Here is a 23103-nt window from a genome sequence, read left to right on the forward strand (position 1 = left end):
AGCCCCATCGCACCCCTATTGCACCCCACTGCAGCTCTATTGCATCCCCATCGCACCCCTATTGCACCCCACTGCAGCTCTATTGCAGCCCCACTGCAGCCCCATTGCACCCCTATTGCACCCCACTGCAGCTCTATTGCAGCCCCATTGCAGCAACATCGCACCCCTAATGCACCCCACTGCAGCTCTATTGCAGCCCCATTGCAGCTCTATTGCACCCCATTGCAGCTCATCCCAGCCCCATTGCAGCCCCATTGCAACCCTATTGCACCCCACTGCAGCTCTATTGCAGCCCCATTGCAGCAACATCGCACCCCTATTGCACCCCACTGCAGCCCCATTGCAGCCCCATCGCACCCCTATTGCAGCCCCACTGCAGCCCTATCGCACCCCTATTGCACCCCACTGCAGCTCTATTGCAGCCCCATTGCAGCCCCATCGCACCCCTATTGCACCCCACTGCAGCTCTATTGCAGCCCCATTGCAGCCCCATCGCACCCCTATTGCACCCCACTGCAGCTCTATTGCAGCCCCATTGCAGCCCCATCGCAACCCTATTGCACCCCACTGCAGCTCTATTGCAGCCCCATCGCACCCCTATTGCACCCCACTGCAGCTCTACTGCAGCCCCATTGCAGCCCCATCGCACCCCACTGCAGCTCTATTGCAGCCCCATTGCAGCCCCATCGCACCCCTATTGCACCCCACTGCAGCTCTATTGCAGCCCCATTGCAGCCCCATCGCACCCCTATTGCACCCCACTGCAGCTCTATTGCAGCCCCATTGCAGCCCCATCGCAACCCTATTGCACCCCATTGCAGCTCTATTGCAGCCCCACTGCAGCCCCATCGCACGCCTATTGCACCCCACTGCAGCTCTATTGCAGCCCCACTGCAGCCCCATTGCACCCCTATTGCACCCCACTGCAGCTCTATTGCAGCCCCATTGCAGCTCTATTGCACCCCATTGCAGCTCATCCCAGCCCCATTGCAGCCCCATTGCAACCCTATTGCACCCCACTGCAGCTCTATTGCAGCCCCATTGCAGCAACATCGCACCCCTATTGCACCCCACTGCAGCCCCATTGCAGCCCCATCGCACCCCTATTGCAGCCCCACTGCAGCCCTATCGCACCCCTATTGCACCCCACTGCAGCTCTATTGCAGCCCCATTGCAGCCCCATCGCACCCCTATTGCACCCCACTGCAGCTCTATTGCAGCCCCATTGCAGCCCCATCGCACCCCTATTGCACCCCACTGCAGCTCTATTGCAGCCCCATTGCAGCAACATCGCACCCCTATTGCACCCCACTGCAGCTCTATTGCATCCCCATCGCACCCCTATTGCACCCCACTGCAGCTCTATTGCAGCCCCACTGCAGCCCCATTGCACCCCTATTGCACCCCACTGCAGCTCTATTGCAGCCCCATAGCAGCCGCCCTGGGCAGACCCCGCCCCCTCAGCGCTATGGCCCCGCCCTAGCCCCGCCCCCTCAGGGCCCTGCCACCCCCCCACCCCCCCACCCCTCCTCACCGCGTTCCCGCGGGGCGGGGCAGGGCAGGCCCCTTTCGCCGAGCAGCCGCGCGCGCGCGCGCGTCACGTGCTGCGCGGCCGGCGGCGCGTGGACGTGTCCGGTACCCACAATGCCCGGCGGCGGGGGCGCGGCCGGGGCCGGGGCCGGAGCGGAGCCAGGTAACGGGGCGGGGCGGGACGCGACGGGGCCGCCGCGGGGCTTCGGCCGCCCCCTGCCTTCTTCCCTCGGCTCCGGGGCCGGGGGGCGCGGGTGGAGCCGCGGCGGGCGCATCGGGGCTCCGGGGAGGGCGCGGGGGAGCCGGCAGCGGGCGGTCCCGGCGCTGTCACCGCGGGCGGGCGGGCCGGGCCGCCTCCTCAATCCGTGGAAGGGGCCTCGGAGCCCGTCCAGTTCCGCCCCTCTGCCACGGGCAGGGACGCATCGCGCTGGACCAGATTGATCAAAGCCCCATCCAGCCTGGCCTGGAACAGCTCGAGGCTCGGGGTAGCCCGTGGCAGGGCCTCCCCCCTCGCAGCAGCGGGATGTGCCCTTCTCCTGGGCACCCACGGGCTTGTGTGGCGGTTTGCGGTGTGAGGCCCTGCGAGCCCGCGTAAGGCAGAACCGGCATCACCGCTCTGGCTGCCACACACTGACGATCCGGCCAAAGCTGCTGTGTCAGAATGTGATCGACAGAAGGGTGAAATTCCCAAACCTTGGGATGCAGCTTACTATCTTCCCTTCGTTTTTGAGAGCCTTGATTCTCTTTACGAGGTCTCTGCTTTATGGGAAGGATTACATGGGCGAGTGGTTGAGGATTATTTCCGCGTCTGATCAAGCCTGATGATGTCAAAGTGGCTTTATTTGTTGTGTCCTTCTGTAGTGTTGTAGTTCATAATACAGATTTCTGAAGCATGCTGTAGGCTGGGAAAACTGATGCAGCTGTCACAACCCTTGAAAATGGAGACAATAAATTGTCCGACACTGTTATGTACACTTGAAGCAAGCACAGAAAGTGCACGTTCATTCTGCATCATACAGGTGTGCAACTTGCACCCACTTCCCAGCTTTATATTTTATGGAAGATTATCATGGGATGTGGACACCCTGGCAAGCAAAGCCTTGATTAAGTTGGTGCAGGAGGGCAGGCCAGCTGTGCATTAGATCTCTTTAGAATCATTCAGTGTTTGTAAAGCCAGGCATCTTTTAAAAAGTGGAAGTATCCTGAGCAAGTCCTATTCACAGGTCACTTTCAGACGCTTGCTTGTAAACAAAACTATGAGAAAATGTCAAGTAGGTATAAAACAATAGCTGTCAGGTCACAATTTGGAAGGCCAATTCATAACAAAAAACTGGAATATATACTGTTTCCTTGGACTTTTCTAGATGCTGCTTCAGGGTCACCTACCATCCTAACACAAAAATAAATGAGATGGTAATTGAATCTGTCTTCAAAAAAAACTACAGAACACCAGGCTCTGGTTTCCATCATCTAAGATTTCCCGCTCATGGGAGGAAATTAAACTGAAGCCAGATGTGATAATTTCTGTTTGGAAAGCAGTTCAGACTGGTATGCTTCAGGCAGGGTGGAGCAACAAAGTAATGACTGTTTCAGTAGACTCTTAAGTGCCTGTGGCCAGCTTTCTCTGTTCTTTTCTATGAATTCTCCCAGCCCCCATTTGCAGGGAGGTCTGTGTAGTGTCAGTGTGAGGAGAAATCAGTAAAGATGGGCCACAAGTATAATAGATGCACATAGGAAAGTGTGAGAATAGTGCAAGCACAGAATTATGCTTCCATGGTGTGCTCTCCCTGTTGGTCATCTGTCTGGGGTCAGAATCTACCCAAGCAAAGGGTAGTATTTTAGTTGTGGTAAACCTTGTAGTTTTTCCGTGAACTTTTCCAGTTGCCTCTTGAATTCACCTAACATTTTAGAATTGGCGACATCCTGTGACAAGCAATTCCACTCACTAACTGCATGTTTAGTGAGAACCATCTGCGGTGCCTGTGATCCTAACACTCCTGGTTGGATTTGATACTCCCCAGTTTGTCGTAGAATGAGATAGTGAACCCGAACGCTATTCCCCTGTTTGCATCTGTAATGGATTTATAGACCGTTTGTAGTGGAAGCATAGTCTTTTGTCATCTTCAGGTGTTTGATGGATAAGGAATTTTTGGAGGAAAGCCCATGAAATTTGTAATGGTGTGGTGAATTACTTTGTGCAGTTCTGAATAGAAGTTTAAAAAAGACATTTAAAGATAGTTGTAAAAACTCTACTGTGTCTGTAGTGTTCTTTCTTCAATTTCTACCTTTATAAGTCTTCATCAAATTTACCACTTGGCTCCTTCTGAAGAGTGTTATTGTTTTGAGAACTGAGTCAAGTAGCTCTTCCATTTTGAAGATTTAGTAAACTTTTTTCTTATATGAACACATTTTCAAGTAAGGCTGAACATTCTGTTACAGTATGTGTATTGCGTGCCTCTACATGTGTGATGATGCAGTCAAAGTGTTTTTCTTTTATTAGCTTCATTTTTTTCAGGTAGCTTTCTGATCCCGTTGTTGGGAAGCTGAGGAAAAAATACATATTTTCACTGAGTGTGTTTTAAAAGTGATGGTAGCAAAATCTGACTGACTGGAGATCTTAAGACTGTTCATCTAAACACAGTTTTTAGCTTGTGTGATTTCATAGCGCATTAAGAGAATTGACAGGTTTTAATGGAGGCTTATCTGCTGTTAAAAAACCTGATTTCTCTAAATATAAATAGGAGTCTTGAATAAAGTAATTGGTTTTGTTGTAGATTTATATAAATATTTATTCACATGTAGAGCAGACATAAGCATCGAAAAAATACCTCCAAAAGGGGTTTTAACCTTTGCTTCATCTGTTGTCCATGCGTACTGTTGTTAGTGATGTTTACTGTATAATTTCTTCTGATCAGAACCCTGAACACTTCAAGAACACAACACAACCACAGCTGTATTTCCAAAGCATTAAGATTTTAAATATTCACTCTAACAATAGTTGCTCTATGTCTACCACTAAGGACAAAGAATGTAAATATCACTAGACTTGGTGTATGAGGTGGATGATGGTATTCAGAGTCAAAGGTTGCCTTTCTCCTGAGTTACTTTGTGTACTATTCAGACAGATATTGTGTTTTCATATTTTAAGTGTCTGAAGTGATGAAACTTCCTCAACTTCACTTAAAGAACATAGAAACATTCTAGTAGTTCTGTTAGTCTCCCGATTACTGGAGCACCTTCTGAGTAATCTCCCTGGGATGTGTTCAGGCCTTTCCAATGAGCTTGCCCTTACAAAAAGAGCTGAAGAATGTTGTTAGCCAGTAAATACATTTATTAACTTTTTCTGTTTGTTCTTATCTCATCGCACAGCTCAACATGAACTTTAACTGTCAAGATCATTTAAAAAGTGAACAGAACAGTATTTTTCCTTCTGAGACCTGGCTACAGGATTACGAGTTTCTCCTACAGTGCTGTCCTGTTCACTACCTTTTCTTAAAACAGGACATGGAGCTATGTTCGTTTCTTCATGTTAGGTGCTAATGGAGTTATTTGCTTCATCAGAGGAAATGCAGATCCATGAAATTACATTTTGTGCAAGTAAGTTAATGAAAGGTATTTTAAACTTTGCTGTTGTATCATTATTTTTATGTTTATGTTGATATAGCTTCTGGAAGCCCTTTTCAGGATTGAATTCCAAGTGGTAGAGGTAGTTATTGTCGGAGAACCATTACAGTTTAAAGCTCCTCTGCAGTTTTGTCACGCTTTTGAGTTGCTGCTGTGGTTATATGTTTAGCAGCATAGTTAAGATAATGATCACCATGTGCATTCCATGTGAATTATTCTTCTGGGAGGATGTGCATGAACTCAGATAGAGATAGGTAAAAATTCCTAGAACTTCAGATTTAATTTCTAGAATGCTTTGCTCCAGCAGGCTAATCTAGAGCAAGTCTTGAAGTTGTTTTGCTTTCTGTTTCTGTGTCCAGCTACCCAAGCACTTTGTACAGTAGGAAATTCTGTAGTGAGGTGCTGAAATAACAAGCATACCTGAGAAACCCCAGAGGTATTCAGCAGGCTACAGGCAACAGTGGCTTCTGTGGCTGTTATGATTTTGGTGAAAGTCTGGTGTGCTACGGAAATAAGATACAAGGGTACTAGTTTGGAATTTGTTTAGCTAACGTGGTGCATCTCAAAGCAGGTTGAAGTTTGAGTGCTGATGAAGCTGAATTTTTCAAATGGAAAATTACCACACATTTTCAGTGCTTTCATTACGTTATGCCTCTGAATATTGATTATTATTCAATAAGTATCCTTATTTTGGTAGTGGGAAATAGGGAAGGTGAGATTTCCGGGCAAAAAATAGCACTGCCTCTTCATAAAAGAGAGGACATAGATATTTTGGGAAATATTGGATTCCTAACTTTTCAGAATACAGTCCTTCAGTTGCCAGGGCTTGTAAGCACCCTTAGTGTCATAGTTCGAAGGGTGCTGTAAACATGTCAGTATTGCACACGAAAGCATATTTCAGCTGTATTCAGAAATCTGTTTTCTTTTGCAGTTCGTGAATGTATGGAGCTTGAGTAGCATCATCTGAGGGAGGCAAAAATCTGGTTTTTTTCATAATCTCTTTAAATGATGGGTGTAGTATGTGGTAGGAGTCTGCAGGGTGGTGTTAAGAGTTGAGGAAGTGTTTGCTTTTGGCTTCATATAAATTCTAGCAGTTCGCCCACTTGTCAGAGGACAAAGTTGTGTACTGACGCTTAGCAGATAAGTAATCCTTCTTTTAATGCTTGTCTTGCTGAACTTTTGTATGTTGTGATTTAACGTAGGGTTTGAAGAACTTGAAGGTTTTAAAAATGAGTCTTCAGTCTTGAAAGGCTGTCTGCAGGCTACGTGGTTGTACCGTTAAATGCCTGCTATAAATTTTCTCCTTCTGATCAAGAAATGTTTAAATGCCCAAGTTTTTCTACTTTAAGTGTCTATATTCCACAAAACATTAATTATTATGCTTTGAAAATTAAGTACTGTAAAAGCACGTAGGCTTTATAGGCACCATTTCAGCCTGTGCAAGTATTTGTGTAATACTGATAGACGCATTTTACAGATTTAAAGAAAATGGAGACCCAGATAAGAAAACAAGGTTTTTAAATTTAAAAATTCTGTTGTGAGTTGGGAGAGCTGGGTTACGTTCCTTGCTGTCCCGATCCTTGGTTTCCTGTTTGACGATACATAAGTTGTGTAAGTTTCCATCATGGTACTTCAGCACATACTCAATAACACAGTTCCATGAAACCACATTCATATTGCCTGATCAAGACCTGGATCACTTTTCCATCCACCATATCTTTACAGTAGATGATTTTCCTTTCCAGCTGTTTTTCTTATTGTTCAGTCTATAGTTGTTTCACTAAACTCCAAACCTTGAAGGTTGCAAGTGCAACAGTACCGCTAAGGCTAAATAATAGTGTTTCAGTCTACACAGGTATCTCTAGGTGAGGATTTATGGCATTTCAAATAAAAATATTTGTAAATGTGACATTGGTGTCAAATGTGCTGTGCTATGTGGTTTGTGTAGACCAAAAGGTCCTATTCAGTTAGGACTCTAATCTGAATTACAGTTGAAAATCTTCCCTGTGTCCTGTTTTGAGCCTCAGCCCGGTAGATAGCTTGGGAAGTTTAATTAATCACATTTGACTCTGCTTCTTCTGCCTTTACCATCATTGTCATTCGTCCCAATTTGTGTTTTGTTGTAGGTTGTAGTTAACTCTGTTGGCAATGTCTATGATTTTATCTGCCTCTGTGGTCCGTGTGAGGGATGGACTCCCGCTGTCTGCATCTACGGATTATGAACAGAGCACAGGAACGCAAGAATTTAGAAAATATTTTAAAATGCTCTCAAAGAAACTTTCTCAGCTTCCTGATAGATGTACTCTGAAAACTGGACAGTATAACATAAAGTAAGACTTCTCTTCTGTATTTGCAACATCTTGGGTTGTGTTTGTTGGGTTGTGTTTATTAAAAAGTTAATGGCTCACATTAGAAGTGATCAATTGAACTAAGATTCATTCTTGTCAGTATATATGTAATAGAAAGGTAAAACTGAGGAATTGAAGAAAGGTGAGAATTATAGAAATTACAGAATTGTACAATCATAGAATTGTTTAGATTGGAAAAGACCTTTAAGATCATCAGGTCCAGCCATAGATGTGACACTGCCAAGCTCACAACTAAACCAGATTTGAAGCCTACTCTAAAGTTTGGTCAAAGTTGGAATTTGAAATAGACAGTATTTTTATAAAGGTCAAAGCCCTTGGCCTACTGGAAGTATTTCTTTAAATTTCAAGGTTATTTCTTACATGAAAATGACCAGACTTGTTCTTTTTAGTGCTAGTTCAGCTGGTATTAATTTGTTTTCTCTTTTTAGTCTGCACAAGTTTAAAAAAATACCCAAATTCTTTAATAACCGAGTTATTTCTGAACACATGTGGTTAGGATATTATGGAATTAGGCCTTTTTATTGTACCTTCAGGAGTTCTGTTGACTTCAGAGAAAAAAATGCTCTAAAACCCGAGCATAACTCAATAATTATTTCATATGGCACACAAAGTGATTTTTATAGTGTGAAGGCAGTGTGTAGTGAAGCCTTGAATGGCTGAATGGAGCCTGCCTGTCCTAATGCTCCATCCAGAACTTTCTCAACAAGGCTTTTTGTTTTCTCTCCATGCTTTTATAATCTGACTTTTTTTAAATAGCTATTCCCTATTTTTTGAGATAGTCAATGTGCTGGTGTAGCGTACCTGCATGACAGCACTGATTAAGTAATCATTCAGGAGGTGCTCTTTCTTCCCTTGTTTGCAGCATGAAGCTTGGATTGTTATGAAATAATTATTTGAATCTATTGTTTACTCAGAATTCTGCTTTGTTTGTGATCGTTGTCCTTAGTATTGGTAACCAGATGCACCTGTGTATAGTTGGTAATGCAGCTGCACTTCAGTTGAGCCAAATTCTGATTCTAATTTAGATATGCGATTTTAAATGAGGTGAGTAATTTCATCCTAACCCTTAGCAAATGTGTAGAAGTTACAGTTGTGGAAGCTGTAGCATCTCAATGGTCCTAGAAAGTGCTCGGCCTTTTCCATCTCCCATTGGTATATGTGTGTTTTCAGCATTTCTCAGGATTAGAGCCAGCATGGACTCAGTTTTCCAGCTGATGTTTTTTTAAAGCCTCAACAGTAGTTGACTTGTAAATTGAACAGGTTTTAGGAGAAGCTTCTAAGAATGAGACATAAGGGTTAGTCAGGGTGTTTTGTGGTGGTTTTTTTTTGTTTTATTTTGTCTTTCATTGCTTTTAATAGTGTAAGATTTAGAAGAAATTTACGTCTTGAAAACACGTACTCTGTTTAATGAATTGGGTAACTGTGATAGGGATGTGTATACTGAAAACAGTCTCTTTCTAATTTCATATTTGCCCTCTCTGGTCATCCTTACGACTATCTTTGGAGAATGGTGAATCTCTTATTCTATGGAACAGTTTTATTTCCTCACATATTTTAGAAAGAACCATCTGCCCTCCCCAACACCCCTGAAGATAAGATTTTTTTTTGTTGGTTTTTTTGTTTACCTCTCTGAAGAGAAGTTTTTGTATTTTTATTTTGTATTTTTTTGTATTTGTATTTTGTAATCTGCATTTGAGATGGATGAAAAGCTATTATGGACAGATTTGCTGTGTTTCTGTATCCCAAAGCTGTTATTTTCCATTCCATGCATGTGAGAGTGTGTACGTATGTATACGTGCACGCACACGTGTATATAGATGCGTACACAGGTACGTGTGACACAGCTCGTTGTATGATTGTACAATAAGGTGTTAAAGTAAAACATTGCCTAGAAGTAGGGGTTTTTTTAATTCTAGAATAGTGTTATAGTTTTCAGTAAACCTTAATTCCTTTGCTACCCCAGGTTTGAAATTTTGAATTTGTTGTCTCAATTATAGCTTTATAAGTTCTCTGGGAGTAAGCTATATGATGTTGTGCACTGAAAATTATCCCAGTGTTCTGGCGTTCTGCTTCCTGGATGAGCTTCAGAAAGAATTCATCACTACCTACAACATGATGAAGACAAATACTGCTGTCAGGCCATACTGTTTTATAGAGTTTGGTAAGGAGCTGACTTTGTTTTTCTTTGATTCTCACACTAAGACAAATGAGTATCTAAATAGATGTGCAACTTAATGCACATAAAACAAAAATGTCTGAGGTAGTTTATAGCTGTATCTCGGGTGGATTTAGAATCTGATTTAACTCCTGTTAGAATCAATGAAGAAATACTTCTGTGAGCATTAAAATAGGCTTCTAGAGTTTTATCCAAACTTGTTTATAATCTTTCTGTTCATTCCAGTAGGTTTTGGTTTAAGTCTTGTGTGACCAAATCTGGAGTTCATCTTCTCCTAGTTAATAATGCTTGGAGTAGTTTGACATCATACCTGTTTAAATACTTAACCTGTAAATGCATTGGTCTTCATACATTTCTCAAGTAAAAGGTTGCAATTTTATGTTTGCTCTTAGCTGTGCTATAATTTTTTTTCGGTACATGAAAGGAGAGTTTTTTTATTTACCTTATGATATAGTGAGGCATTTAATCTTCTGTCATGCTAGCTCCAAATACAACTAATCTCATATATACCAGATAAGAGCTGTTAGGTTTTCCATTAATATCCGTCGCTTTAATACTCTATGTTAGGCATTTATTTTAAATATTCTTATAAAACACTCCAGAGCAAAAAAGAACTGCATTTTTAGTAATATGGGGGAAGATTTTCCAGTTGATTAATTCCTGTCTGTAATTCAGTCAGGCAGTTTTTAACGATTTCCGTATATCATTGTTGTCTTCCTTATGACGATTTCTATGAAAACTCATTTTTCCCCCCAATGCCTTCTTTGTTCTGCTAGTTGTTAAATTAAAATGTACATCTATTACAGTCTGTACATCTGTATAATATGGTATTAATTTACTCGACCTGAGTATTTTGCAAGCACATCTCATACTCAACTAAGTTTATACTTGAATGCAGGAGTTAATTTTTTCATAAGGATATTTACTAAAAGAAAAGCCAGAATAAGTGCAGTAAATTCGTTGTAATTAATTCAGTCCCGTGCAGTTAAAAGTCATTAGTTTATTCACAGTTATTAAGTAATTAGATTTCTGGAGCTTAATTTTTTTTTTACTGCAGAGTAAATAGCCCAGGATATATTAGTCACAAAAATGGAAATAGTATTAAAAACTCCAAGATAAATACAAGCATTGCAAACAATATCTTTCAACTTGTGAAGTCCGTAGTATGTAAAGCTGCATGGTCTTGGATTATTTAATGAATAAAAGTCCATAAAGTTATGCTTTTTTTATTTGTTTACATTTTATACAGATAATTTCATTCAGAGGACCAAACAGAGATATAACAACACACGTTCTTTGACGACAAAGATGAATCTTGCTGACATGCAGACAGAAATTAAACTGAGACCACCTTATCAAATTTCCGTGTCAGAGCTTGGTTCAACTAATGGGTTCGCGCACTTATCTGTGGTGGAATATAGGGGTACTGGTAAAATATCTGCAGGTGAGTTTTTGTGTTTTGTGTCCTTAAGTGAGGCAGATGCAGGGTAGTAGAATTAATCTTTGATTTTTTTTTTCTTTAAATAAAGCTGTTGCCATGATGTTCTTAAAGCATAAGGGTGCCAGGACCTTAAGTGTATTTTAGCTTAGGTACTTGTTTTTTCCACTTCTCAAAGTCCATATCTTCCCAAGGCACTCAGGGAGAGCAAAGGGTCTATTCAGTGGACTGCATGAAAATAAGCAAGTGAAGATGTGTGCTTAACAAGATGATTTTCTTTCTTTCTTTTTTTACCTTTTAAATTTATGAGTAAATTATTATTATTTCTGCCCAGTAAGATCCAAGGATGACCTAACTAGAGCAGCTGGAGGGAGAAGCATCCTCAGCTGCTCTGAGCAGCCTATTCCAGTGCCTCACCAGCCTCACAGTAAAATGTTTCTTCCTAATATCTAATCTAAATTTCTTCTTTCAGTTTGAAGCCATTACCCCTTCTCCTGTTGTTACGTACCCTTGTAAAGAGTCCATCCTCAGCTTTCTTGTGGACTTCCTTTAGGTAGTCTTTATGTATATTAATATGTTCTCTTTTCCAGTCTATCATCCTAATTACTTCACTTATAAGCATTCCTCTAGAATGACAAGAACTTTCTACTGAAAATTAAAACCAAACAAAATCACTGGGGGCCCCTGTTGGTACTTCTGGGGCCCTGATCCTGAGAGCTGTAGGTACTGTAAGACGGTGTAGAAATAGTTTACAACCTCTGTATTTGCAATCTAATCTAACAGTATTAGAGATAGATTCTGGAAAAATAATAAAGGAGAAGCGTGAAGATGCTTAAATTGTTTGGAAGAGTGGAATCTCCTACACAGCCCTGTACATACGTTTAATCATGTACTGCTTGTATGGGCTGTTTGTAAGTAATGCTGTTATATCATTCTTTTGCTACTTTACATCCTTGTTAACTCTTAATGTTCCATGTAATCCTGGCTTGTGGAAAGGGTTATGGTGGCAGAAGTGGCAATTGGTTACCTCTGAAAATTGTCTAGATTCAGCCTGTGTGATAATTAGCTGTATTTTTAAAGTTATCTATGTTGCGGGAGGTTAGGTTTTTGTCACTTTTCTGAGTAAAATGTTGGAAGATCCTATGGGTCTAAATTAAAATGTCAGGACTATTTCCTGTTTTACTATGAAATAAAACTAAATAATTGGCAGATGATCTAGGATTTTTTCACCTGCCTCTCCACAACTTGTCTTACAGAAGCTGTTCTGTTGTCCTCTTTTCTGTTCATGTCAACTGCTTCTGTGTTTCCCCTCTTTCAGTAACTTTTAATTCTCTTCTTCCTCTGACTTCCATAGAGATCCCTGTTCAGTTATCAGCTTCCTTCCTAGAGTTGCTGTAGATACTCACCATCAAAGAGCTGTACATTTTGAGAGGTTTGCACTTTGCTCCTTCTTCAGCTCTTCAAATTTTAGGTGCTATTAAGTAAGGGTCTTTTTTAGCACATCTGCTAATAGTTCTGTAATTCTTCACATCCATCACTTCTCTCTACCCTTGAAAAGAACTTTCGCTGGATGTTTGCTGCCAACTCAGTTTACCAGTCTTTGAAGTTTCTCCTTTATTCTAAGGACAAATTCTCACAAAAACATGTGGTTTGCCTAGTGTGATTTCCTGAACATTAAATAATGTGGCTCGCTGTAAGTGAATTAAGTATGTTAAGTCAAGTTGGATCACATGCAGAGGTAGGAAGTCAGGTGGATGCAAATCTTGTTTTGTTACAGAGGACAGCAGAATGTCTGTTCCAACCCAAAGTATTCTATTTTGTGATGCATTAGTTTTGGCTTTGCTGCTGAAGCATTGTCTGTCACTTGCTTGTAGTGGTAGTTGGATGTGTATCCAAAGTCCAGGCCTCTTGTATTGCTGAAGGAGTTAAAAATAGCAATTGTTTTCCTTTAGTGAAAGTTGTGCTCTGTGAGGAGTGGGGGTGATTATTAATGCGTGAAGCAGAAAGATTTTGGATAGAATTTTGCTTCAAAGAGGAAAGTAGGTGTTGGCAGGCATTAGAAACAGGGTGACAGCATGCTTATGTGTGGTGGTGTAGGTAATTATTTGGTTAGGATAAATTTACTGTTTTGTGACCTTTTTTTTCAATGAAAGGTCAGTTCTCAAAGTTACTTTTTGCTTGGTGATGGACTAATTTTTTTAAAAAACTTTTTACTTTTAAATAAATATCATTACAAGTAGTGCAGTTTCTCACATTGTGCAGATTTCCTGATTATTTATGTAAATTTCAGCATTTTAATTCAGAATTTGTGCTTTATTTGATTGTTGTCTTGTGTTAGACAGATTTTGATATGGCAGTTATGCTTTCTCTTAAGGTTTATGGATGTACCCACTCTGCTTTCCTGTACCCTGCCTTCTCTGACACTCCTTGTTTTCTGTGGTTTTGGCCTTTTTTTTTTTTTTTTTCTAATTAGGTGACTTTTGTTGCTTACATTGTAACACTAACATTTATTAAGTCCTGGAGAGCTTATTGACATCAGTAGCAGTATGAAATGTCCTTTAAAATTTTTGAGTTTGTTGTCATATTTTAATAAGAGAGAAAACCTAGTATTTTGTCATCTTTAAGCAACGTTCTTCATTTAGCTGACAAGGTGCTTTAGCTTCCCCTCATGTTTCTTAAAGAGCTGTTTTAGATACTGTTAACAGATGATGTTTTAAAGTTCTCCTGATACATGGGGAAAATGAGATTGATTGGAGAGGTCAGCATGGAGAGCAGTGAAGTAACTTTATCCACCAGTTAATGAAATGCAATGACTTTTGGCTACACAGTCACATACACCTTCAGCTTTTTGACAATATTTGGATGAGATGGTTTAAAAAAAAAAATCAAACCAGCAAAACAAAGCAACCAGCTACACTGAAAAGTAATGTTTTGGTGTGCAAATACCATATATAACCTTAACCGAGTGATTGCTGGTCATGTTCCTCTGATATGCACTATGGTTAGAAAAGCAATGAGCTCTGAAAGTTAAACATGGGTTATGCCTTTGTTTAAAAATACAGTTACACTATTAAATTCAGCACAGATGAGTTAACCAAACCAATTTTGTGTTCTATTTTTAAGTTATCACACACTCATAATTAGACAGCCCTGTCTGCTTATCAAAACAGCTTTTGTCATTTCTTCCTTAGGTTCTGTAACTCCTTAAATTGTTTGGAAATCCTTTTTCCTGAATTTGTAAAATGCAAACAACCAGGATTGACACCCCTCTATATTAATGTTACAGTTCATTAACCTCATTGTTCACATCTTTACGCTTCGTTGATTTGGACGGGATGATTTAAGCATGGCTCAGCAGTCCTATTGTTTTCCCAGTGTTGCCTAGACTGTTAAGAGTTTTGCATTGTTTTTTCATATTTGCTTTCTGTTATTAATTGTGGAAAGGGAGGATAATGAGGAACATACACAAATGTTACATACTTGTGACCCTAGCTAAGCTCAAAAGAGAGGGTCTGCATGAAAACAAAATATGTTTTAATTTTGATACGTTTTGTAAGAGACTTCTAAGTGCTATCTGGAAGGTCTGTATAAGGTTGTAATACAGATACTAGCTTAGTTTCAGAGCTGTCTTTTCATTTCTCTCTTCAGTAGCACTCACTAGCTGTATTATTTAAGGTAGGGACAGTAATAGCTTTGCCTCATAGTGTTCCATTCAGCAACCAAACCAAAGCAGTCTCAGTAGCTCTGCTAATGCATTAGTGATAAAAAAACAGTGGAAGTTGTGAGAGGAGCTCTTAAGTACGTGACTTACTAGTTGGCTACTAATTGTAGGCAAATTTCACTAGCAAACACATCATTTGCCATCGCTTTCCTGCCATTTTTGAGCAGCTTTCAGTACCATACTGAATAAACTGAATGCATTGCATTAAAGACTAACTACAATAAAACAGTTCTGGTTTGAAGGAAAGTATGCTTTTGGTTAAACTTTGTTGAAATACTTAAAATGTTTCTTCTTTTTAGAAAAAAAGATTGACGTTTTGTGGTTTGCTTCAGTGATCCCTTCTTCAGCTAGAAGCCACAGAAAAATGAGATTATTATTTTAGTGAATTTCTAAAGACATTGCTTTGACCTTTGATAACTGTTTTTGATCTTCTGCTTTGCAGCTCCTCATCAGCGTCTGGAACCTGTGACTCTGCCAGGGATTGTCTCATTTGTACTTAGTCTGCTATGTGGGGCTTTGAATTTAATTCGTGGCTTTCACGCCATAGAAAGTCTTCTCCAGGTATTGTACATGTTTATGAATTTAAGAGTTATGCATCAAAGCAATCACAATATCACCTCAGAAGGTGCTTGTTGGATGAACTAAGTCTTGCCAGTTTTATTTTCAGAAATACTGTTTATGAGGTCAGACCTCTGTTTCTGAAACCCGTATTGTTTGTGATGTGTGCATCCCTCTTGAGTGTGATACATCAGGCATTGAGGCTGTGAGTTTCAAAAGCAGTAGGTGGGTGGCCGACTCCTTCCCTAGGTACCTTGGTAGCAGTGAGTATGTGAACATAATGTTCTGTTTTCTATATTTATGCCAGGATATGAGACATGTAATGTTAATAGATGTGATTTAAAAATACTTGAGAGAAATGATGAACAGCTTTGGAAATCTGGCCAATTTTTTTTGAAAGGTCCACAGAGCAGGAATCTTTAAACAGTATTGTAAAACTGCCTTTTAGAATCCTTTTTTAGTTGTTGTTTGTTTGTTATTACTAAACTTTCTTAAGTAGGATGCTTATTTCTCTTTACGTGCTGAAAGGTTCAGTGTAAGTGAAACTGTAAAGTGATTTCTTCTAACATCCCTCCCAAACAACACCAACCCGCTCACCAAACAGCCTGCCCAGCAAACGTTTGTTCCCCTGAACTCTCTGCTCTCACCCTCCCTGTAGCCCTCCAGATTCTTTCTATTCCATTTCTTGTGCTAGGTGCGCTGTTATTGCCACAATGAAAAGAATAGTGGTTAATGATTTCAGGCAATTTAAGGGAAAATGCTGGCAGTGCTTGCAAGCATGGACAGAAGGTTCATGTGTGTTACCACAAGAAAAAAGCTTTGTATAACATTAAATGACTCTGCTGTGGTGGTGATGGAGGTAGAGAGTAAAAAATCAGTGGAATCCTGCTGCTTGGCTAATAGATAATGTTCTTATTTAAACGTATGTCTGGACTCTATAACTGCAATGCCTTTGAATATTTTAATTAAACCTAATGGATCTTCTAGGGAAGTAAGGTAAAGATGACTTGTATTCCAGTTGTCTGTCTTAATTATTGATATATGTAAAGATTTAATAAAGCTTTATTGTTTGAGGTCTCAGCGTTTCCTGAAGAGTAATGAATAGGTGAACAGTGTTAATGAAAGCATTCCATACCAGGTCCTTCTTTTGAGTTGCCTTTACTTTGTTTTTTAAAGAAAAAACAAGTATGAAATATTGAACGTATGTCTCTACTTTATCCCTAGTTAGATTTTTCTGTGTTATGTACAATTCTCTAAGTTTATAAGTAGGAATGAATTTAAAGTACGCCGTAGTACAAATAGCACTGAACAGATTTCTGCCACTTAGTGTAATGTTTCTGGAACTTGTTTCATTACATTTCCACAGCTCATTTTTAAGGAGTGCCAATGTTCAGTTAACCTATTTAACTGATGATAGGGCAGCCAGTTAATTTTATTCTGTATGTTATTACAGCTGGAGGTAGTTGGTGGCTGTAAAGATGGGAGATGTATTTTTATTGAGATATATTGAGATTTATATTTTTCGTGTGCCTGACAAAGGAGGCACACTCAAAATCCATTAAATTTTCCCTTAGTTTACTCTGTTATGGAAAAATCCACAAGAATTAGGGAGAAATAATCCAAAATGTGATTATTGGAACTTCTGAGAAGTCATTCAGTAGCTTCTCTTTGAATTAGTGTTTCCTTTATAAACAGTGTTTTTATTTGATGTTAGCAAAACTTCGTTACAATCTGTAGCTGCACTCCAGCAAATATGCAGTGTCACTGAGGCAAAGATTTACATACGGTTTGGGGCTTGGCATTGTTTAGGCAAGTTTTATTTGCAGACATACAAATTTCTCCTTAGTCAGCACTGTAGATGCAGATGCTTCACGCTAAACATACTCTGGACAGGAACAAGTGGTGGTTGCGAATGGACCACGTTCTCCTCAAGATGAAATTCGATTTCAAGGAAGAATATTTGCATGAGTACCCATTGTTCTTCTGGGAAAGTTTGATTGTCGCAGATGTCTGTTGGAAATGCAGATAGAATAATCACTGTGCATGTAATTTTGCTGCTCAGCACTATGGAAACTGTTAACAACCCGTTTCAATAAGTTAGAAGGATTTTTTTTTTTTTTGCTTTAGGTTTTGAGCACATAGGAGAAATATCTATCACTTAAAGTAGATTTTTTCCATAGTTTCCTTCAAGAAAACTTAATTTTCCAGTGGTCTCTCTGATAAATTCATGTGTTTTTGTTTGTTCCCAGTGCACTGAAGGTAGAGCTGCCTGCGTTATTCTTTGTGTGGAATTTTACCACACCCTAGTGGCCAGGTTGAGTCTATTCCTTCAATGTAGTTTCTGTTTTGCAAAACACGGTTCCACAACGTTGGTATTAAAGGTTTTTACCAGTGTATAAAGAGAACTAGACTTGAATTTTCAAAGGTATCTGGAGAAAGTAAGTGTCCAGTTCTAGGGCTGGACTGCCTTTCATGCTTTGGAAAATCTCTCAGCATTAGTTGTTGGTTGTGAATAAACATTTTGGTCAGATATCAGATCACAGTGGATCTTTTTTGTAAACCTGCAAGTAAGTGATAATTAGTGCTAACTCCTTTGGTTTAGCATTGTATAGGAATTATTACAGATTTTTGTGTGAGACTATTGTGACATTCAATAATGAATAATTTTCCTACTGTAAACATCTGATATTTCACTGAGGCATTGTAAAACATGCCTTTTTGTTTTTATTTTCACAGAATGAAGGCGAAGATTTCAGCTATGTTATTGCGTTTTTCCTTGGAACAGCAGCCTGTTTGTACCAGGTGTGTTCTTCTGCCTGCATAATTCACTAGAGTTTAGAAACATCACCCAGTCATGCATAAATGTCATCATGTTTTCTTAAATGTCACAGATGCTTGAATAGGGCAATTATAAAAATAATTTTTGTTCTGTTTTATTTTATTAGTCATAAACAATCATGCAGTAGATTGATAACAAAGAGCTTCTGTTTGCTGGCATTTTCCTTCAGTTAGTTGACTAATAGGTTTGGTATACTTTTCTGTCTAGAGCTTAGAATTTATCTCTTAAAGTCATGTGGAGTTTATATAATTTCCTTAATGTGATAGTTTCATAGTTCAAATAAACCTAAACAACTGAAGAAATGCCTTTCCACTTCTTTCCTTTGGGAAGATTTGAAGTAAGTACAGTAATAACTAGGCCCTGTCCCCCAGAATTTTCCTCACTTTGTACGTAATTGTACATCTCCTTCTTTCTAAAAGCTTTCAGCCACTTCCCACTGTATTTTCCTTCTCCTGACTGATGTTTCATATTATATTTCAGATTTGTAGGTTTTCCATTTCTGTATCTGAATTTGACTTTCCCATGTAATTTGTAGCAAGTAGTTCTGGTGCCCGTTGGCATTCGTTGTTCAGTGACGCTTCTGTTATGTGTAGCTTTTGACTATAATTTCTGCTGTGCTCAATGGTCCTTATTACAATTCTTTTTACTTTTAATCTTCTGCACATGGAGTATGCAGTTTCTACTTGTTTCCATGTGCCAATGTTTAGTACAAAGTTGGGCTGTAAAAATGATGTCTCAGGATTTTCCTTTTATACCAGCCTTTCTATCAGTCAGCCTTTTGTAATCTACATTCTTTCTATCTCTAGCAAATTGTCACAGTACAACTTGCGTTATTCACCACTTCTTGACTTTTCATCAGCTTCTGCCTTAAGTAATTCTTCGTATTGGTGTTAATTTTCCATGCCAGCAATCTGTCCTGTATCAGATAAGGTGGAGCTCCTTCATTCCCCCTGCCTTTTTTTTTTTTTGTGAAAATACACGAAGTACACATAATTCTTCCATCCTCTGCCAAGTTAGAAACCTTATTCTTTATAAAGTATTCATGTCTGTGTGCTGAAACATAAGGTCATGTCTTTCCCCCACTGTCTGACTTGAATAGATATATTTTAAAGAGAGAATCCATGCATTTTGGAACGTGGTCTTTTTCTTAATACTCAGACTGTATCTGTCAAGACTCTGGTTCCACACCCTCTAGTGTGATTCATACAGTATGTAACTGGTCATTTGTCAGAACTATAAGGGCTGGCAGTTCTGTGGCATGTCCTGATGTTCTTTTGCCACTTTTGGAGTCTGGTAGGTCAATTCTGTGTGTTGCATGGTAGCACATTCACCCATAAGGTTTCCTCAATCTTGTGTTCTCTTGTTCAGTTAGTAACAACATAGCAGTGTGTTTCTCTTTCTAGTTTCCAAGAAGACATCTATAAAATAGACATGAGGCAAAAAGCGGGACTTAAATGGAACAGGATGTTTTAGGCTCATTTATATTCAGTGTGCAACAATAAAGAATGTAATTTGGTCGTCATCATTGGGAGCCAGCAAATGCACAAACTGAAGAGTTTGTATGCCAGCTCTTTTTCTATTTGAAATGAAGCTCTTTGGACCAGGATGAGCATCTTCACAGTCTAGCTCTAAATACCAAGGATGCAAGTGAGAGTAGACAGCACCAAGAAAATCCTCTGGTACTTTTGGAAGTTTTGTAGTAGTACGTGGGATGTATTGAGTGGCCAGTTAAGGCTGCGGGCACATATATGTATGCATCAAACTGAAATAATAATAGTGTTTACGCTCACTTCTATATTAAAATCAAATGTAAAGCTTTAGGGCACTTTTAGCAGCATTAAAATATGACCTATGACTTCTAGTTACTAAAGGTTTGGGGTTTTTTATGTTTGGGGTGAATTTTTTTTTGTGCATTTGAATGTGCCATTTTCAAGGAAACTATTTAAGTTATTCCATTTCTGGTTTGTGGTCTATTTTGTTTATAAAATTGTGAGTATTGCAATGCTGATGAAATAGCAATGCTATAATGTTCACAGGGTAACATAACTAAGATTAGGAGCTCTGATATGTCCAAGAAGTCAAGCTGTGCCTGTTTCAGTTTGTCTACAGCTGATGTTGCCTACTGTTCCTCCATGGTTTCTGGTCTCTACTGAAGAAGAAAATGTGCAGAAGTAGGAACTGTCTCACTTGTACCCAAACTGCAGTGTCAGGAGCAGAGCTTTCAGTAATTTCTTAATATTTATTAAAGAAATAAAATTAAAAATCTTCTCTGAAGTAGCAGAGGAGTCGTCTACATAAAAGTTTGCTCAGTAATTGCTGTGCTAACACTTCCCTTCAGTAGAAGAAAAAAAGCCCTCAGGAATTTCATAGCAGCAGTTGTTACAGTAAGGTGTTAGAAACAGTATTGTGGCCTTTTGACTGGTGCACTGTTTCCTAAGTGCCTTCTAGCATCTCAGACCTAGACTAATGAAATAGTAAACCCCAGAATTCACTTAAAAACAAATCTTCAGTAAAATTCATAGTCATTTAACACCAGATTGCAGTGGCATTTTTAAACTCCTGTAGTGTTACTAGTTTTTAAACTCTTCATGTTTATTAATCATTTTGATGAAGCACATCCTGTCTCTTTATTTTAGTCTTGGAAGCAGTTACGTTTCTTCATACGTTGTCAGTGGATGCGACGACTCTAGGAAATTATCTGACTTCTTATTGCTGAGATACTTGTACCAACTAATTGCTGTTTTAGGTGTGATTTGTGAAACTGTCAGCCCAAGTAGGCTGCAGTTGCCCTGCTCAAAGTGGCCAAGTAGGTTCAGAGGAATTCCATCTGGATTCTGAAACACACAAGTTACTTTTCTCTAGTTTTACTCTGCTTTAGAGAGAGGATGTACAAATCTTACTGATATTGCCAGTACTTACATCTCTGAAGATATGTAGATATCCAGAAATCATATGTAGTTATGTTAGTCTGAGCCACAGTTACAGTGGAAATGCGCTTTAAACCGACACTTTTCTTACGTTTTTGATTTAGAGTTGTACTTGTTTCAGGTTTTTAATTTCTCAATGACCAGGTAATGTTTCTTCAGTGGAAGTTACTTTCCGCATCTTAATCTGGTTTTTTTTATTTTTTTTTCTTCCTGACAGTGTTACCTGTTTGTCTACTACACGGGATGGAGGAATGCTAAATCCTTCCTGACTTTTGGGTTAATTTGCCTATGTAACATGTATTTGTATGAACTGCGCAACTTATGGCAGCTCTTCTTTCATGTGACTGTGGGAGCATTTTCTACCTTACAAATTCGACTGCGACACCCACAGGGAAAGTCCCCTGATTACAATGTCTGATAAATCGTGGAACAGTTAGAGGCAGTCTTGTTCCAACAGTTGTTCACTCTCAGGAATGTAAAGCTGTTCTCCAAAGGAAGAAGCTGTCTGGATGGGGCTGGTTGGTTGGTTGTTTTTTTAAATAAAATATTGAGAAGTCTATGGACATTTTTCACTTGATAGTTAAACTTTTGAAGAAGAAGGAGGAAACAAAAGAATAGGGGACTGGAGGAGGAAGATGAATCCTATCCATGCAGTGAAATGTATGTAGGGACACCAAGATTTGGGAATTTGACTGGTGGCATAAAAAAGCTTCATTTGAAAGTATGTTAATGGAAGGAATGTACAAGAGTATGTGTTCTGCATATCATGCAAACTTTTCACTTCCAAAATTGATTTTGCCTTTGTGAGGCAGTAGGGATAGGCTAAATAAATAATTATTAATATTAGTAATAATAATGCTATTGCATATTAGCAAACTAGATTTGCGATATGTAAGATTAAAATTTGGAATGTTTGTTTCACGTTGACATATGTGAATGTTTTCTTAATTAAAATGTAACCTGGAAACGCTGTTTCTAGGGATCAACTCTATGGCACTTGGGACCCCTGTCTAGTACTAGAAAAACTTTGATGTTTTTTCATTTATGTTTTCATTTTAATTATCTTTGAAAGTAACCTATGTGGGCAGGGTTTCTTTTTAGAAATTATTAAGGAAGTTCTGCTGCTTAACCCAGGATTTTTGCACGATTCCTCTGTTTAAACTCTGCAGAGGTTGAAAGAAAATGGACTGGTGAGTAAATGAAGTGACTCGTACTTGTTGGACTGTTGTTCTTCTTTTTATATAATTTTAGAAATGGATGAGTAATTAGCTCAAGCCTGAGATAAACAACTGGTGACTGGAAAATAATATATTAGACTGATTAGCTGAAACAAGAGAGGACCAGGGATTTTGTTTATTCTCCTAACTTTGTGGGTGCAGGTATAGAACCTCTTTGATCTCGATCTGTGTTTGAGAGAACTGTTATATACTCCTGAAGTTTGTGAATCAACTAACCCCAAACACCTAGAATAGCAGCCATATAGTAACTGTCAGTTACACTGTGTTATTTTACAATTATATGACAGTTATTTATGATGATTCGTATTGTACAAATAGATAGATATAGGTAGATTTTTATATGTGACCTGGAATGATGTAAGGGTTTGCTGAAATGCTGGGGGGTGAGGGAGGGAGAAAGCAAGCTCTAATGGCAGGGAGTCTGTGGTGCTGCTTGCTGTGTTGGATTTGGGGATTGACAGAGCTTTGCTTTTGCTTTGTGTGTGTTGCCCGAGGCAAATTTATTTGGACACTTCATACCAAAATGTTACGTGTTTCAGTAGGTTATTCAGTATCAGATTATGACCAAGTAGAAAGGAGCTAGGTGTTTTCTTTTATGTGGTGCTAGTCAAGAAAATTATGCGTAATACAATCAAGAAAACTTAGAGAATAAAATTGTAATCTGAAGGGAACAGGAACAATAT

The 23103-nt window shown here is 39.4% G+C and overlaps 1 protein-coding gene across 1 annotated transcript; it reads left to right on the forward strand.

Annotated features, from left to right (window-relative positions):
* Positions 1–1659: 1659 nt before the first annotated feature.
* SEC22A (SEC22 homolog A, vesicle trafficking protein) lies at positions 1660–22589 on the forward strand. Its single transcript, XM_069861428.1, has 8 exons — positions 1660–1693; positions 4900–5127; positions 7281–7484; positions 9521–9684; positions 10949–11143; positions 15301–15419; positions 18153–18218; positions 21400–22589. Exons 3-8 carry the CDS (start codon positions 7303–7305, stop codon positions 21598–21600), a joined length of 927 nt encoding a protein of 308 aa, XP_069717529.1. The 5' UTR covers positions 1660–1693; positions 4900–5127; positions 7281–7302; the 3' UTR covers positions 21601–22589.
* The last annotated feature ends 514 nt before the right edge of the window (positions 22590–23103 follow it).

Source organism: Phaenicophaeus curvirostris, chromosome 7 (assembly GCF_032191515.1).
Source record: "Phaenicophaeus curvirostris isolate KB17595 chromosome 7, BPBGC_Pcur_1.0, whole genome shotgun sequence".
NCBI classification, from domain to species: domain Eukaryota; kingdom Metazoa; phylum Chordata; class Aves; order Cuculiformes; family Cuculidae; genus Phaenicophaeus; species Phaenicophaeus curvirostris.

Excerpts from the sequence above, each read along its gene's own strand:
- SEC22A (XM_069861428.1), top strand. The coding sequence starts at position 7,303 with ATGTCTATGATTTTATCTGCCTCTGTGGTCCGTGTGAGGGATGGACTC. Across the intron at positions 9,685-10,948 it reads ATACTGTTTTATAGAGTTTG|ATAATTTCATTCAGAGGACC; the intron begins GTAAGGAGCTGA and ends CATTTTATACAG. Across the intron at positions 18,219-21,399 it reads CAGCAGCCTGTTTGTACCAG|TGTTACCTGTTTGTCTACTA; the intron begins GTGTGTTCTTCT and ends TCTTCCTGACAG.